General features: G+C 41.2%; 1 protein-coding gene across 3 annotated transcripts in view; it reads left to right on the top strand.

Annotated features, from left to right (window-relative positions):
* SKA2 (spindle and kinetochore associated complex subunit 2) overlaps positions 1–14,185 on the top strand; it is a 30,420-nt gene extending 16,235 nt beyond the window's left edge. For all 3 annotated transcript variants that reach the window (XM_014581376.3, XM_025179313.2, XM_075904686.1), the window contains 6 exons: positions 1,134–1,223; positions 2,343–2,519; positions 5,695–5,781; positions 8,635–8,674; positions 11,263–11,395; positions 12,942–14,185. In XM_014581376.3, the coding sequence (XP_014436862.2) occupies positions 1,134–1,223; positions 2,343–2,519; positions 5,695–5,781; positions 8,635–8,674; positions 11,263–11,395; positions 12,942–13,068 (654 nt within the window). In that variant the 3' untranslated portion in view covers positions 13,069–14,185. The remainder of the gene's footprint in view (positions 1–1,133; positions 1,224–2,342; positions 2,520–5,694; positions 5,782–8,634; positions 8,675–11,262; positions 11,396–12,941) is intronic.
* The last annotated feature ends 2,366 nt before the right edge of the window (positions 14,186–16,551 follow it).

The raw sequence follows: 16,551 nt of genomic DNA, 5'->3' as shown, positions 1-16,551 counted from the left end.
TCGGAAATTCATGTCAGTCTAGACGTAGCCTATGATTTTTTATTTTTTTTTTCATACAAAGCACTTCAGTTAGATCTAAATTCCATGCATTACAATAAAATCAAAGACTAGAGAGGTGAATAAGGAAACTTTGTTCCTGCCTGTTTGGGACTGCCTGTTTTGAGGGTTTCTCTGGATAATGTAGCTAATTGTGGTTGTTTTTCTCCTCTTTTCATCCTCCTTCACCATTCCCAAAAGTATTTGCCAGAGCAGATGGTCCTAGTTGTAGAAGTAAAAACTACAAGTGAGGAACCTATTTTTATGTTTAAAGTATGTTTGTCCTTTAGAACTCCTGCAGCTCAATGGAAGAAATAGGCTTTCATTAAACTCAAATTACAAATAAGTAATATTGATTGCAGCTGATACGTCCTTAGAGAATGTTTTGGGGAAAAAATGCTCTCCTGTTTTGAGAATTGCTTTTCAATTAGTTCTGTATGGTACAGCATGGGATACATGGTGTATTATACATGTTGTAGAGTGCACCCAAAGAGATATTACCACAAAGAAATGCATGTCCTTATAAAAAGCCTTAAAATGTTTCACTTTACTTGGTTTCACTGAGGTACAAGTTTTTAATTTACCCTCTCAATTCTGGGTCACTATTTTCCTTTTGTCTAAACTATATATTGCAACAGGGACTTGGTGTGTATAATATGTAACACTCTCACTGTGAAAAGCTGTGAGCTCTACTGTCAAATAGTCAACAGCATTTCCTTGCATTATCTGCTCTTGTAAGTTTTTAAGTACCTTCTTGGCCACTACTTCTCATTGCCTGCCAAGTTCTTATCTAGCTAATTGTTTTAAGGCTGTGTACCTTTAATTACTTTGACTATAAAGAGTCTTCAAGTGTCCTCTCCTTATACAAGAATGTTATTATGCAATAACCTACAAACATTAATAAGTGGATTTAGTTGAGGACGGAACAGCTTCTTGCTTGTAGTACATCCAGCCTTTCAGACTGAAACATCTTGAATTCTGGGTTTTATTTTGCTTTTTGTTTTTAAGTGCAGGAAAGAGTGATAGATGTCTGTGTGCTTTTTTTTAATCTGTGTTTTTGTTCTTTAATACATTGTGGTTGATCTTCAATGTTTTAGTTTCAGAAGGCAGAATCTGATCTGGATTACATTCAACACAAATTGGAATTTGAAATAATGAAAAATCTTCCTGATAATCCATCAGCAGAGGTACTATTATCAGATTAAGATTTTATATTTTGTTGTACAGGGAGTCCCCACTCTAAGTCACCCCAGTATACATCTATTCTGCACTAAAGTCATTGACACTTGTAGGAACTGATACATGAGAAGTCCTCCTATTCCCCACTCTTAAGTCGCACGCACATGCAAAAAAAACAACAACCCAATTTGCGCAAATGGAAATCCGCCACGGGGAAAATTCCCCACTTTAAGTTGTTTCATTATAAGTCCAAGTTTTTTGGAACCATATTGTGGATTTAGAGTAAGAACGGCCTGTGTCTTGCACAAATTAACTAATTTAATTAAATGGGTAATTCTCTTCAATCCCAAAACATTTAATTGCTATATATATAAAAATGTCTGGTCTTAGTTTTTGCTTTTGTATTATATTTTTTTTTCAACATGCCAGCACTGTTGATGTAAATTTATTTCAAAATAACCATATCTTGGTATAATGGAATGCTGCATACTTGTATTTTCAGAAATCAGCTTGAGTGTTAGGTGGCACTGTCAACTTCAACACCCTTCTGAAGAGGTGTCCTCTGCTATGACACTTGCAATGAATCAGCCAATAAATGATGACTAGATTCAGGGGGTTATGGGAGACAGAAAAAGGGTAAAGGGGATATAATACATTATCATTGCTAGCATTTTTGTTAATGTTTCCTTGCCTATCCCATATATTCAAATTCAGTGAAAAAGAACATTGATTTTTATAAGAGATGACTCATACATTCTAACTTAGGAAAATTAATAAGGCAATAAAGTACCAAAACAGAGTATCTTCATACTACTGTATCTTCTGTGGAAGCAGAGAGTTAGTGGTTTATTACAATTTGTTTGTCTATGAAAAGGCAGGTGGAGTAAGAGTGATACAGGTAGGTGGAGTAAGAGTTTCCAAAACATGAAAGACATCAACAGTACCACATTACTCATAAAAAGACTGTAGTTAATGACTTCTACTATAAAGTGTCTTTCAATTACTTTTAACAGCTCTAGTTGCCATATACTTTGGGAACATCTAATCTATATTTAGTCTTATGTGTAGCCAATAGATCATCTGTCCTATGTCTTGTTAATTTAAAGATATTTTTCATCTTGATGTAGGAAAATCCAGTGATTCTATTAAAGGAACTCTCAGTGATGAAGTCACGTTATAGAATGTTATGTGCACAGCTGAAAGAAATTTCCATAGAGCAAAGAGAATCTATAAGCTGTATTCATGCTACTCTAGAAAACACTATGAAGATGGTACAAGCACTACAGCAACATGCTGATCTTGAGGTAATGTTTTCAGTTTACTAATATGGGCCCCAATCCTGTAAGTGGGAAGGGTTTCTCTGAAGTTAAGAACAAACATATACGTAAAAAAATAGCAGGGGTTAGATTTTTTTTTTAAATCTTCCTAAGTTTTCTGTTGAGAGAGCAAATATTTCACATTATTGAGGTTACAGTTCAATCTTATAAACACTTTTGCATTTGAGCAGCCCTGTTGAAGTCAGTGGGGATATTCACTCTCATTAATAAAGGTTTCTGGGACTGGGTCCATTGCTGAACTCTCAGGTCTGATTTACCACTCTGGCTATACTAAGGATGTTAAATTGCAGTTACCGAGCTAATCGTATAGTTGATACAGTTTGTGTCGGCTATAGAATCCTAGAATACTATAACTGAAAGGGACCTTGAGAGGTCATCAAATCCAGTCTCCTGCCCTCTCGGCAGGACCAAGCACTGTCTGGAACATCCCTGATGTCTATCCAACCTGCTCTTAAATATCTACAGTGATGGAGATTCCACAACCTCCTTAGGCAATTTATTCCAGTGTTTAACAACCCTGAAAGATAGGAAGCTTACCTAATGTCTAACCTAAATCTCACTTGCTGCAATTTAAGCCCAATGCTTCTTGTCCTATCATCAGAGGGCAAGGAGAACAAATTTTCTCTCTTCTTCTTCTTGTAACACGTTTTAGATACTTGAAAACCGCTATCATGTCCCCTCTGTCTTCTCTTTTCTAAACTAAACAAGCCCAATTCTTTCAGTCTTCCCTTATAGGCTGTGTTTTCTAGACCTTTAATCGTTTTTGTTGCTCTTCTCTGGACCTTCCCCAATTTCGCCACATCTTTCCTGAAATGTGGTGCCCAGAACTGGACACGATACTCCAATTGAGGCCTAATCAGCACAGAATAGAGTGGAAGAATGACTTCTCGTGTCTAGCTCGCAGCACTCCTGTTAATGCATTCCAGAATCTTGTTTGCTTTTTTTGCATGGGTGTCACACTGTTGATTCATATTTAACTTGTGGTCCACTGTGACCCCTAGATTCCTTTCAACAGTACTCTTTCCTTAGACAGTCACTTTCCCCTCTGTATGTGTGAAACTGATTGTTTCTTCCTAAGTGGAGTACTTTGTATTTGTCCTTAAAAACTTTATCCTGTTTACCTCAGACCATTTCTTCAGTTTGTCCAGATCATTTTGAATTTTGACCCTATCCTCCAAAGCACTTGCAACCCCTCCCAGCTTGGTATCATCTGCCAACTTAATAATCATACTCTCTATGTCCTCATCTAAATCGTTGAGGAAGATATTGAACACAACTGGTCCCAACTCAGACCCCTGTGTAACCGCACTTGTTATGCCCTTCCAGCAGGATTGTGAACCATTAATAACTACTCTCTGAGAAGGGTTATCCAGCAAGTTATGCACCCACCTTATAGTAGCCCCATCTTGGTTGTATTTCCCTAGTTTATTGTTAAGAAGGTCATGTGAGACCGTATCAAATGCCTTACTAAAGTCTAGGTATACCACATCCATCACTTCTCCCTTATCCGCAAGGCTCGATTTCCTATCAAAGAGAACTAGGAGATTGGTTTGACATAAAATTCCATTGATTACTCGATTAGCTGATTAACTGAAATTTAAAATCCCTAGTTAGACCTACAGAAGCTACATGACAAGCCCAACATGGAACAGAGAACATTAAACTAGGATAATCCTGGATCTCAGTCCTGTGTTCAATATACTGACTGGATAACACTGCCTCTCTTGAAATACTGTATTTAATCTGACAGTTTCCCTAGTCAAACATTGTCTTATGCTTTCTCATTATTTAAAAACTGTCAGTTATCCCTTATAATCAGAGAAGAAAATACAATGACCTTTCCTCTCCATTTGGGACAATGTTGTGCTGACAGGTAGCATGTTGAGAATAATTTTATAGGTTTTTGTTCTTGGGTGAAGTGGCAAAATCATGAACCACTTACTTGGGTCAAGTAGGATTAGGTAACAAGTTTTCAGCTAGTAGTTTGTGTACAGGCAGTCCCCAGGTCACGTACAGGATAGGGACTATAGGTTTGTTTTTAAGTTGAATTTGTACGTAACTCGGAACTGGCTCCAGATTCAGCTGCTGCCACTGAAACTGACCAGGGACTGACTACAGGAAGCCGGAGGCAGAGTTGCTCTGCCCCCAGCTTCCTGGAATCAGCCTGATCAGTTTCAACAGCTGCTGAATCTGGAGCCTGGGACAGAACAGCTGGGGCGCTGCCCGGTAGGTTCCCACAGGACCAACCCGGCAGCACCCCAGCTGCTCTACCCGAGGCGTCCCGCAACAAAAGCCTGGTCTGCTGGGGGGGGGGGGGCGCACTAGCTGCGCCCCCTCCCCTCCCAGCAGACCAGGGAGACCCGAGCAAAGCCGCACAGGCAGAGGGACCCCGCCGCCCGTGTGGCTTTGCTCCTTTGCCCCCAAGCAAAGCCGCACAGGTGGCGGGATGCCGCCTGTGCGGCTTTGCTCCTGTCTCCCTGGTCTGCTGGGGGGGTCCAGCGGCTTTGCTGGACCCCCCCCCCCAGCAGACCAGAGGGACAGAAGCAAAGCCGCCCAGGCGGCGGGGGTCCCGCTGCCTGGGCGGCTTTGCTCCCGGGCAAATGAGCAAAGCCGCCCAGGTGGCGGTTTTGCTCGGGTGTCCCTGGTCTGTTGGGGGGGTCCAGCGGCTTTGCTGGACCCCCCCAGCAGACCAGGGAGACTGGGAGAAGCTTTTCTCGCTCTGGAGGACACGGGTGGCGACCCGCCGCCCGTGAGCTCCGGGGCGAGAAAAGCCCCGTTCATAAGTGCGGATCCGACATAAGTCGGATCCGCGTAAGTTGGGGACTGCCTGTATTTGTAACCATCTCTATACTATAGCAGAGATCGAAACAATTTCAAAGAAGGGATTAGAATTTTTTTATTGGAATATTTTTCAGCTATTTTTCTAATGTTACAATCATAGATTAACATGAGTGTTTTTTTCTGGTGTTTGAACATGAGTTTAATGATGGGATTTTTTTTCAGAAACAGTCAGCCTCTAACTCTCTGGTCTCATTGAAGTTAATGGGAAATTACGGCTTATATGAGAAGATTTAAGAAAACAGAGTGTTTATGAAAATTCCACCCTTTAGTGTTGAAAATAGCAGTTTCTTTTTTCCCCTAGCTTTCACCTCTGTCTGAAGAAGAACAGACTGCAGCACAACAGTTAGCATGTAAAATTGTTAAAGGAACAGAGCCACCAGTGGAAGAGGTAATTTTGATTTTACATGGCTTGATTCTGCAAGCCTCTTACTCCTGAGGAATCTCTGCGAATTCAGTGGAACTATCTGTGTGAATTAGAACTGCTCAGTTGACTAGCGGTTTTCAAGCATGTGCCATGAAATAGTTATCTTTTTTCACTTTTTTCAGCTTACTGCACTAAATATTTTGTTTTGTCCCCTCTCCTCCCCTGGCCTGGAATGACTTTGTTCAAGGAACATTTTATTAAACAGTGCTATCTTTATCTTTATATGGTAGCATGTATCTTTAAAGTACAAGAGGAAGGCTAAATTGTGCTGCTTAGATCACATCTAGTATGTAAAACAAACATGGACAGTACCTTGAATTCAGAAGCACAGTCTGTTCCCGTTGATCTGTTTCTTATTGCAAGAGCTCCCTCAGATAATTCAGCTATTTGCAGAGTAGCTACCTACCCTTGGGAGTTGGGGGATGAAGAGCATGATTATTTCAGTCAAATGTCTATAAATATGGACAGTTATTCTAATTTCCTGTTAAATATAAAATATACATTTCAAAACTTACTAAGTTTTAACTTCACCACATTACAATGCTGAAGCAATATAATATGAAACTAAAGATGTTGAATAACATGAAACTCAGGATTTCTGCCATAAAACCATTCCTAACACAGGCTTTTCATGGTTTGCTGATATTTGCTTTATAGATTTAGTCAAGGTCTTTGTTATAATATAACAAATGATTTTCAAGTCTAGGTTTTAATTATCATTTTAGCTTTGTCTGACTCTCCTTTTTCCACTGCTTTTCTGTCAATGGCACTTCACTTTCTATGCCTTCATCACCACTGTTTTGACAGCCTTTTAGTATATTTCTGCTTCAACTCCTATTTTTGCTAATCTCATCATTAATAATAATTATCAAAATTAAATCAACAATAATTATACCATCATTTGTATTACTGTAGTACCTGGGAGCTCTAATCATGAAATACTGTAGGACCCATTGACCTAGACAGTGTACAAATGCAACAAACCCAGTGAGTTTACAGTTTAAGTAAAGCTTATCATCTTTTCCCTTTTTCTGTTTCTTTTCAAATATATTCAAAGACCCCAAACAAAATTAGGGGCTGCTCCCATTAAGGTCAGGGGAATTGGGATTAGGCCTTAAATGAATTCTGTGTGCGTTTTGTTCTTTTCAAAGGGGGATGATTTCTCTTCCTCTGTCTTAAAGGCTCTGTTTTGGTAATCCTTTCTTCTGACTAAGGAATGCTGGATGCAGCTTCCTCTAGAACAGCAGTTCCCAACATTTTCCAGATGGGGACGCATTTTGACAATTCAGGAAGACTTGGTGACCCAAGGCAATTAAAAATGGGGGTAGGAGGGATAAAAATGGGGGTAGGAGCCACCTGGGGAGACACTTGGCGACCCTTTTGAAATGTAATGGCGACCCATATTTGGGTCCCTGCTCTAGAACCCAGCAGAACTGTTGGCCCTCAGGGTAGCTTTTGTGGGGAAAATCCAATAACTCCAATTGTGTCTAAAGGGGGGACTGTGCAGGAAATCAAAACTCTCTGAAAGAAAACTGCTGTAAGGGTTAAAAAGTTTCCAGGCCTCTCTCCCTGTAACAGAGAGAAATCAAATTAACTCTAATCAAGACCCTTACAATGCCTCCTATCTCAAATTCATGGATACTCCTAGTCTGTCATAATTTGTCATGTAAACCCTTATCTTTGTCACAGTTTGCCTTGTAGACTCCTCCACTCAAGTTCTCATGTGGCTTTGTGTACTGTAAAAAACTTACTTCTAGCACTCCTGGGGTGAACAGAAGTCTCAGAGTACTTCTGCTGAGACTTTGATATGTTAAAGAAGAACAATCAACAACTGAACTGTCTAAGCATTCTGTATATAGGATACCTGAATCTGTCTCTCATTGCTGCTGCTTTCACTCTTGGAAGTGACAGCCTGCATGCATGCATCATAAAGTTTTCCCTTCTAGGTTTCTCTCCTGCCTCACTGATTTGATTTGACCTCCAGCCTCGAACCCTTCTGGGGGCTCTGTACCCCAGGGGAGCGAGATTTCCCCTTCACTTTATAATGCTTTTAAGCATCTTTCCTTGTTTTGCATGTGTAGTGCTTTCAGCCACCACCAGACTAGAGAACTGCCTGGCCTGACCTGACAGTTTTGGTGTTTTATTTCTAAACTTATTTCTTTGTAACTAGATTTCTGCATGCTGCCTGGTAGCTAGTGTGGTAACTCATTAGGAAACATATACTTAATACCTGGAAATTCTGCCATATGAGTTCCTTGGCAATTAGTTGGTAACACTCCGGCTTTGTCTAGACTGCAGGCTTCTTTTGGAAGAACCTTTTTCGGAAGAGATCTTCCAAAAAACTTCTCCCAAAAGAGAGCATCCACACACAAAAGTGCATCGAAAAAGCGATCATCTTTTTTGAAATATAGCATCCACACTGAATGGATGCTATCTCGCATTTAAGTTGTGATTACTATGGATGAAGTGGCCACCAGGGGACCTGTGCTTTTTCCTCTTTCCTCTTCTTCTTTCGAAAGAACTCCCTCTTCCCCGTCCACACATGCCTTTTTCCAAAAGAGCTCTTTTGGAAAAAGGTTTCTTCCTCGTACGTAAAAACCCCTCTGTTCTTTCAATTTACTTTTGGAAGAACACGATTGCAGTGTGGACATAACTCAGGTTTTCTCAGAAAAATGGCTGTTTTTCCAACAAAACTCTAGTGTAGACATACCCTCAGTCATATTTCTATATTGGTAACTAGGTAAAAACCATAGTACTACTTCAAAATTGTAGTACAGGACATATGAAATGTGACATCATTCTGTTTTTTATTTTTAGCCACTTTGTTCACTGCCTACAGTTCCTGTTCCAGATAGGGGTAAGTGCTGACAAATCCCTTCTATTACTTGATGCTTAGAAAAGGAAGCTCTTTTAGTGAAGATTTTTTTTTTTTTGGGTGTGGTATGTGTACAGATAGATAGCTATATACTCCCCCACACTCATGTAACCTGAATAGTAAGATATTTGAATATATCTAGTTGAATATTTAGGACATCAATATATATATCTTAAGAGTATATTGACATTTTAAATGTATTTCATTGTGGTCCTATATTATGAAATTCAAGGTTAGCATCCAAAAAATCAACTTTTTAAATACCTATATTAGGGATGTTAAATATTGGTTAATTGAATAGTCGAGTACCTCATGAATTGTTATTGGTTAGTCAACTATTTTATAGTCCCTGGGGGTGGGGCCAGCAGCCAGTGCGCTCCAGCCTCATTCCCGAGGAGCCCCCTGATACTCCGTGCTGCTGCCTCTGTATCAGACGTAGCAGCACAGGGTGCCAGGTGGGAGCTAGTCTGTGAGGGGAGCCAGTTTAAAAAACAGCTCCCCTTGCGGACTGTCTGCTTGTTGCTCTGTGCTGCTGCCTCTGATAGATATAGAGGCAGCAGCGCAGAGTGGCAGCAGCCCCCATCTAGGGGGGGAAATGCATGTAGTCTATAGCATTAACCTATAAGCTTTTGCTTATTGGTTAATCAACTACATTGTTACATCCCTAATCTGTACACACACACAATGAAACTGTGTGTGGACAATTCGATTTTGTGTTTTAAAAGGTGATTTTTGTTTTGGATGCTAACCTTGAGTTTCATAATATAGGGACATCCAATGAAATACACAAACAACGTTGGTGCACTCTTAAGGTATATGTGACTATATCAGGTTCAATATATATCTTACTATTACCACTAAGATTTTGTCAGTTATTTTCAGTCAAAGTCATGGACAATAAACAAACTGATAGGTCGCAGCTCTGGCTTCATCCACTCCAGGGCTGTAGCAGGAAATGTCATGAAGTCTGACTTCTATAGTCAACTTTTTTCATAGAATCATAGAATAATAGGACTGGAAGGGACCTCGAGAGGTCATCGAGTCCAGCCCCCCGCCCTCAAGGCAGGACCAAACTCCGTCTACACCATCCCTGACAGATGTCTATCTAACCTGTTCTTAAATATCTCCAGAGAAGGAGATTCCACCACCTCCCTTGGCAATTTATTCCAATATTTGACCACCCTGACAGTTAGGAATTTTTTCTTAATTATAATACTCATTACCAAAGAATAACTAGATAAATCTGCTTCAGCTTCTGAAAGTAAGGCCTTGCAAATTGAGCTGAGAAATGAAGGCCCAATTCTTGCTGCTGGCAAAACTCCCATTCACTTGTGGGGATCAAAATTAGGCTGCAGAACTTAATGCTTGAAATAAACAGTTTATTTACTGTAGTTAAAAAAAAATAAACACACAGATATGTAGTAACTAGTTTTTTACGTTTGCTGGAGAGTATATACTAACATGTAAAACTGAGACTCAAGTTCAGCCCCAAGTACATCTCCTATTTACTTAATTGGGAGTTATACCAGGACTGAAACTGATCCTAAATCTGAAACTGTCCAATAGCTTAAAAAGACCATGTAAGTTTAATATGGGAGTAGTCATTGCATCCTCTAGATATTATGTATAAGGGTTTTTTCCCAGTGATCTCATGGTAGTCTCTTGTTATACCAAATTAACAGACCCATATTACGTTTCCTAGGCTAGTAGGAGCTTTGGCTGTCTGGAGTTGTTACAGAAGCCTGGGGTTGGGGAAGAGAGAGAACATTTAGGAATCTCTTTGGGTATATCTACACTGCCACCCTAGTTCGAACTAGGGTGGCTAATGTAGGCATTTGAACTTGCAAATGAAGCCCTGGATTTAAATATCCTACTTTATTTGCATGTTCCCGGGCGCTGCCATTTTTAAATTCCCCATAGTTCGAACTCCTGCCCTCATTGAGTACTACTGCAATGAGGAGTAATGATAGTTCGAATTAGGAGCTTTAATTTGAACTACCTAGTCCGTGCCGCGTGTAGCCACGGGCAGGTAGTTCGAACTACGGGGCATTTAAAAATGGCGGCGCCCGGGAACATGCAAATAAAGCCCGGGATATTTAAATACCTATAGCGAACTAGCCACATTGTTCAAGCCAACTAGCCACTCTCAACCAGCTAATGGCTAGTTCGTTGGACACCACGGAGTTATAGTTAACCAGAACTTACCCTTGAAGCTATTACTGGCAAGCATTGTGTGGCTCAAATTAAAACCAAATGGAAAGTGAAGTACCACCTGTTATATTCTGACATTGCGCATGCATAGTGCTGAGCACCATAGTAATGCCAGTAAGTACATGTCACTTTCTAGCAAGAAGGATTGCTTCCAACAGTATATTCAGAACCCTAATTCATGTACCTGTGATAGTTGCTCCATGAAGAAGATGTATCTTTCACCTGTTTTCTGTGCTGAGCAAACGGTGTTGCACCAGTTTAATGTATAGGCAGTATTACATGAGCACTACTAAATATTAGAGCAATCCTAACTTTGTCTGTGTATATTTTTGAGTAATTTGTGTTTTAAAATTTGCTAGAATCACAGTTCAAACCAGTGACTAAGGAGATGTTTATGGCTGTACCAAGGACTATCAGAAGCACTGATAAATTAGTGGACCTGAATAGCTTTTACAGGGAACTGTTTAACTACTTTGTTCTAAATAAGAACAGGTAAGAATTGAAGCAGTATATGATTTGTTTTCAAGCCATTCATTTTAAATAGTTCATTGGTGTGTCTGATAAATCATAACTTAATGTAGGCTTTCTCTAAAACCAAATTGCTGATGTCATAATATTGCAGCAAGCAGTTAATTGGTTTCAAAAATTGACTTAGGCTTCTGTTGTCAACTTCTGTTAAGGCAAATGTCCCAAGATGACAAGCCATCACACCTCTTTCACTCTGTCCTTACACCTTATTTGAGTAGGGTTGGGTTAAATGAAAGTATGAATCTTTACTGATATTTTAGCAAAATTTAAACAAAGTTGTTAAAATTAAATTAATGTTGTAGACCTTGCCTTAAATATCTATTCTAGAAAAGATTTGCAGCTACAGGCAGTCCCCGGGTTACATACAAGATAGGGACTGTAGGTTTGTTCTTAAGTTGAATCTGTATATAAGTCTGAACTGGCATCCAGATTCAGCCGCTGCTGAAACTGACCAGCGGCTGACTACAGGAAGCCCGAGGCAGAGCTCTGCCCCGGGCTTCCTGGAATCAGCCGCTGATCAGTTTCAACAGGCTGAATCTGGACGCCAGTTCTTACATACAGATTCAACTTAAGAACCTCAGGCGTCCCCAAGTCAGCTGCTACTGAAACTGATCAGTGGCTGATTCCAGGAAGCCCGGGGCAGAGCAACTCTGCCTCGGGCTTCCTGTAGTCAGCGCTGGTCAGTTTCAGCAGCGGCTGAATCAGGACGCCTGGGGCAGAGCAGCTGGGGTGCTGCCGGGTTGGTTCAGTAGCGCCCAGCGCGGCTGTCTCCAGCAGACCAGGGAGACGCGGAGCAAAGCCACAGAGCACGGGGGCACCGGGACAGCCCAGACCAGCAGACCAGGGAGACGGGGAGCAAAGCCTTGAAGGACGTTGGCAGCGGGACAGCTATGGCGCGTCTGGGCTGTCCCGCTGCCTTCGTGCTCCGCGGCTTTGCTCAGCATCTCCCTGGTCTGCTGGGGGGGCTCCCCCCCCCAAGCAGACCAGGGAGACGCGGAGCAGCTTTTCTCGCCCCAGAGGATGCGGGCAGCGGGACCGCGGCGCATCTGGGCGTCCTGCCGCTCCCGTCCTCCGGGGCGAGAAAAACCCCATTCGTAACTGCGGATCCGACATAAGTCGGATCCGCGTAACTCGGGGACTGCCTCTATTGCTATACCAGTAAAACATCTTATGGGTAATTCCAATGTAAATTGCTTAAAAATACTTTTGCAGTATACCGTATCCCAATTTGTCAAACTAAATGAGCTATAGCTATAAAACACTTCTACACTGCTATAAATGTCCACAGTAGGACTTCTGCCAGTATACAACTATTATAAACTCTTCTGCCCCCCACCCACTCCCAACATATACTGCCAAGAGACATGGCTATACTGGGAAATGTTTCTAGTATAGACCTTAAGAGCTTAAGTAACATTTTTAAAGAAATAATTTATAAGAACTCGGAGTTCTGTCTTTCCAGATTTCATGAAATATTCAGCTGAATTGTTTGATTTTTTTTGTCTTGCAGCGCACCATTGAGTGTTGCACAGATGAACAAGATGAATATGAAAGCCACCAATTCCAGCCTAAAAATCTTGAAAGAACTTTCCATTGTAGAAATTGACAAACAAGGGAATGTAAGGTTAATTGTGTAAATTTAAGCCTAAATGATCTAATCCTATTTTGATACAAGGAATTTGGGTGCAGCTCTTTGCATATTGGTAGGCAAATATTTCTCTTTTACAGTCTGTGAAAATGGTGTTAATGTATCTGGTTTAGTATTCTTTTTGTCATACACAATTATGAATTAAAAGCATAGAAGTTTTATAAACTTTGTTTTATAGGATTTGTAGGAAATAGTGGCCAGAATCATGTTTTTTAACTCAATGTTTGTCATTTGTTTTCCTGTGTGGCGATTAAATGCATTTAGCCAAAAACATTAACTTCTACTTGGCTTTACTCAGGAATTCAAGTATGCTGTAAAAGTTTTACTACTTGCCATATATTCCCCATCAGTGGCCCAGTATAGGTGCCCCCTTTCACGCTTCTGGTTCCTCACCTGTTCCCATCCTGAGTGGAGAAATATCTCACTTCCTCCTGACACAGATATTTCCAGACTGCACAATTCCCTGCCTATACTATAAATTCCCCTGCAAGGCCAACTGTTGCTTTGCCTTCTCTTCAAAGACTATATATTGATTGCCCACAGTTAAGTTACCACACAGCTCTTTCTAAGCAAGTACATTAAGGTAAAAGCATTATAGAGAAAACATATTAATACAATAAAAGAACCTACACAGACACTGATATGTTTACCAGGGCGTACTTCTATGCCAACAAGGGCTGAAGCAGGTGATCAGTCCTTCAAACTTGGTTATAAGTTCATATCCATAGAGGTTAGGAACAAGCACACTGAGGAGTCTGAATCTCTTCTTTATTTGGCTTGGCCCTTGGATCTTAGATAGTGAATAGGTGATCAGTAAGACAAAGGCTTTCTCCTCCAGGTGTAACTTTATAAGGATGGGTCAGAAGATAGACAATTTGCATTCTCTTCCTTCCAGTTTTCTCCAAAGAAACCTACTTGGCTGTCTACATATACACTTTGTTTTAGATAGCCCTTTGAAGCTGATAGCACTTTCCAGGGTTTACATTAATCACTTAATCAGGTTTCCTCCCTCAAGGTGCTGCATATGATTTCACAATAACATATATATTTGTAATGCAGTGAATTCCTAAAACGCTGACACTTAATTCAATAAAGGTAGTATAGAATATTGCGAGAAATTGCCCCATCTATCACAGCATACCTTCTGAGTCTCTCCATAACTGATTTCTGTAAGTCAATGGCCTGACTTAGTCACCATTCCAGAACATCTTTTTAAAAAAAGAAAAAATGATAGAACTAGATAAAGGCTGCTTCCATGGGACTGCAGCTCTACATAATATCAGTTCAGTCATGCAAACTACATCTCTCTTGGACAACAACTACTGATTCTAGCACTTCAAGCTGCTGTTTTGCAGTGATATGTAGGTGTTGGCTCCATAACTATGGACAAGGAAATGACTTCCTTAAGATTCTATTAACTTTTTTGTTTTTCCTTAAGGTTTTATTTTTAAAGAAAGAGGACCGAGGACAACTTGGCTGCGTCTAGACTGGCCGCTTGAATTTCCGCAAGAACACTGAATTACTGAATTCAAGAACTGAGGAAATACTGTGCTGCTCCCTTTTGGGCAAAAGTCCTTTTGCACAAAGCTTTTTATTTTGATATACACTAGAGGATTTACCTGGCATTTCTCCAGTCCTTGTGGGGGAACAAGGCGGATGTGGGTGAAGGAGTCAGGTCTGGGGGCAATTATTGGAGTGCATATGATAGTAAGAACTGTGCTGCTCTGGCACCTATGGCCAGGCCTGGCCCATGTCTACACTGGGGGGAACAGAGGGAGTCAGTCACTCTGGCTAGCAGCCCCAGCCAGTGTCTCTGGGAGCAGGGAGGGGACCTTGCTGGTTAGCCAGCAGTTACTTGGTGGGGAGCCAAGGATAGGCTGCCAGGCCCTGGTGGTGCTCCTGGGGGGACCTGGGCGTGAGGGCTACTGGCTGGCAGAGCCCCCATCTAACATGAGGGGATGAGAGGCTTGAGGTGGTGGGGGGACACTTACTCGGGGCCAGTGAATGACAACATGGAGAGCCCAGGCTTCAGCTGGCCACTGTCTTCCTGGTGCAGCTGCCCCACTGCGGTCACTGCACCCCATGCTTGCTGCCTGCAGTGATCATTGCAAAGTACAACTGTCCCTGCTCTCTGTCCCTTCCATTTCTGTGTTATGGAAAACAATCCCATTCCAGGCATCTCTCATTTTCCTGGCACAACCAAACCCTGACCTTGCTATAAGATAAGAGGGAGCTGCATACTAAATTTGGTGGCCCTAGCTCTTACTGTTTAGGAGGAATTCTTGAACAAACAGACACGGACGGACTCACTGACAGGCACACTAACTCTCTAAAATTATAAAATAATGGTTCTGTTCCAGTATCAGGCTGCTTTGCTTTTCCCTTTTTCTGGATTGATAATTATTAAATTGCTTCTGCCACTTGGGTGAACTGATACGAGTGCAGGTGGGCAACAACTGCATCTGAAATGGTGCTGACTGTGATTTTAAAGGCAAATATTGCCAAAGATAAACCATCGACCAGGCCATTCTAGAAATTGGTTAAACTGAGTTGTCCTTACAACTAAATTATTTAGTAGGGATTTGTTTGCCCTGTTGCTGAAATACACTGTCAGCAACAGGTTACTTTGCTAACTTAGGCAAAGCTAAAGACAACCAAGTATACAATGCATAGCATTAGAAGGATTAAGGTTTAACAGCTGCTTCCTGCAGTTGCAGAAAATCAGTAGGACTGGCCAGTTTTTCCGGAAAATCAGCCACTTTTCCGAAAAAACTTGCCAGCTGTCTACACTGTCCGCTTGAATTTCCGCAAAAGCACTGACTTCCTACTGTAAGAAATCAGTGCTTTTTGCGGAAATATTATGCTGCTCCCATTCGGGCAAAAGTCCCTTTTGTGCAAAACTTTTGCGCAAAAGGGCCAGTGTAGACAGCTGAGATTTGTTTTGCGCAAAAAAGCCCCGATCGCGAAAATGGCGATCGGGGCTTTTTTGCGCAAAAGCACGTCTAGATTGGCCACGGACGCTTTTCCGCAAAAAGTGCTTTTGCGGAAAAGCGTCCATGCCGATTTAGATGCTCTTTTCCGAAAATGCTTTTAACGGAAAACTTTTCCGTTAAAAGCATTTCTGGAAAATCATGCCAGTCTAGACATAGCCCAGGATTGCTGGCATAAAGCACAGGTAGTAATGGTCTAAGACCTAAGATCAGAGCTATACTTTGAAGAAATAGATGTGTGGATCTGCAACAGCTATAGGGAACTATTTAAACTTCTTTAGGAGTTGATGATGTCATCAACTGTAGCAGGGGCTACAGAGAACACTGAGCTGTGTAGCTGGCAGGTATGTGACAAGTGGTTTACAAGTATTTACTAATAATGCCAATCTGACTGATTAAAATAACGTTGAGCCTTCGTCTCCCTTCCCCCCACCAAAAAAAAACCCCAGGAAACTGACATACCCATTAAGTTCTTTTTATTT

This window comes from Pelodiscus sinensis, chromosome 21 (genome assembly GCF_049634645.1).
Source record: "Pelodiscus sinensis isolate JC-2024 chromosome 21, ASM4963464v1, whole genome shotgun sequence".
In the NCBI taxonomy this organism is placed as follows: Eukaryota; Metazoa; Chordata; order Testudines; family Trionychidae; genus Pelodiscus; species Pelodiscus sinensis.
Note: the sequence above shows the minus strand (reverse complement) of the source record. Positions and strands in the feature narration are given on the sequence as shown.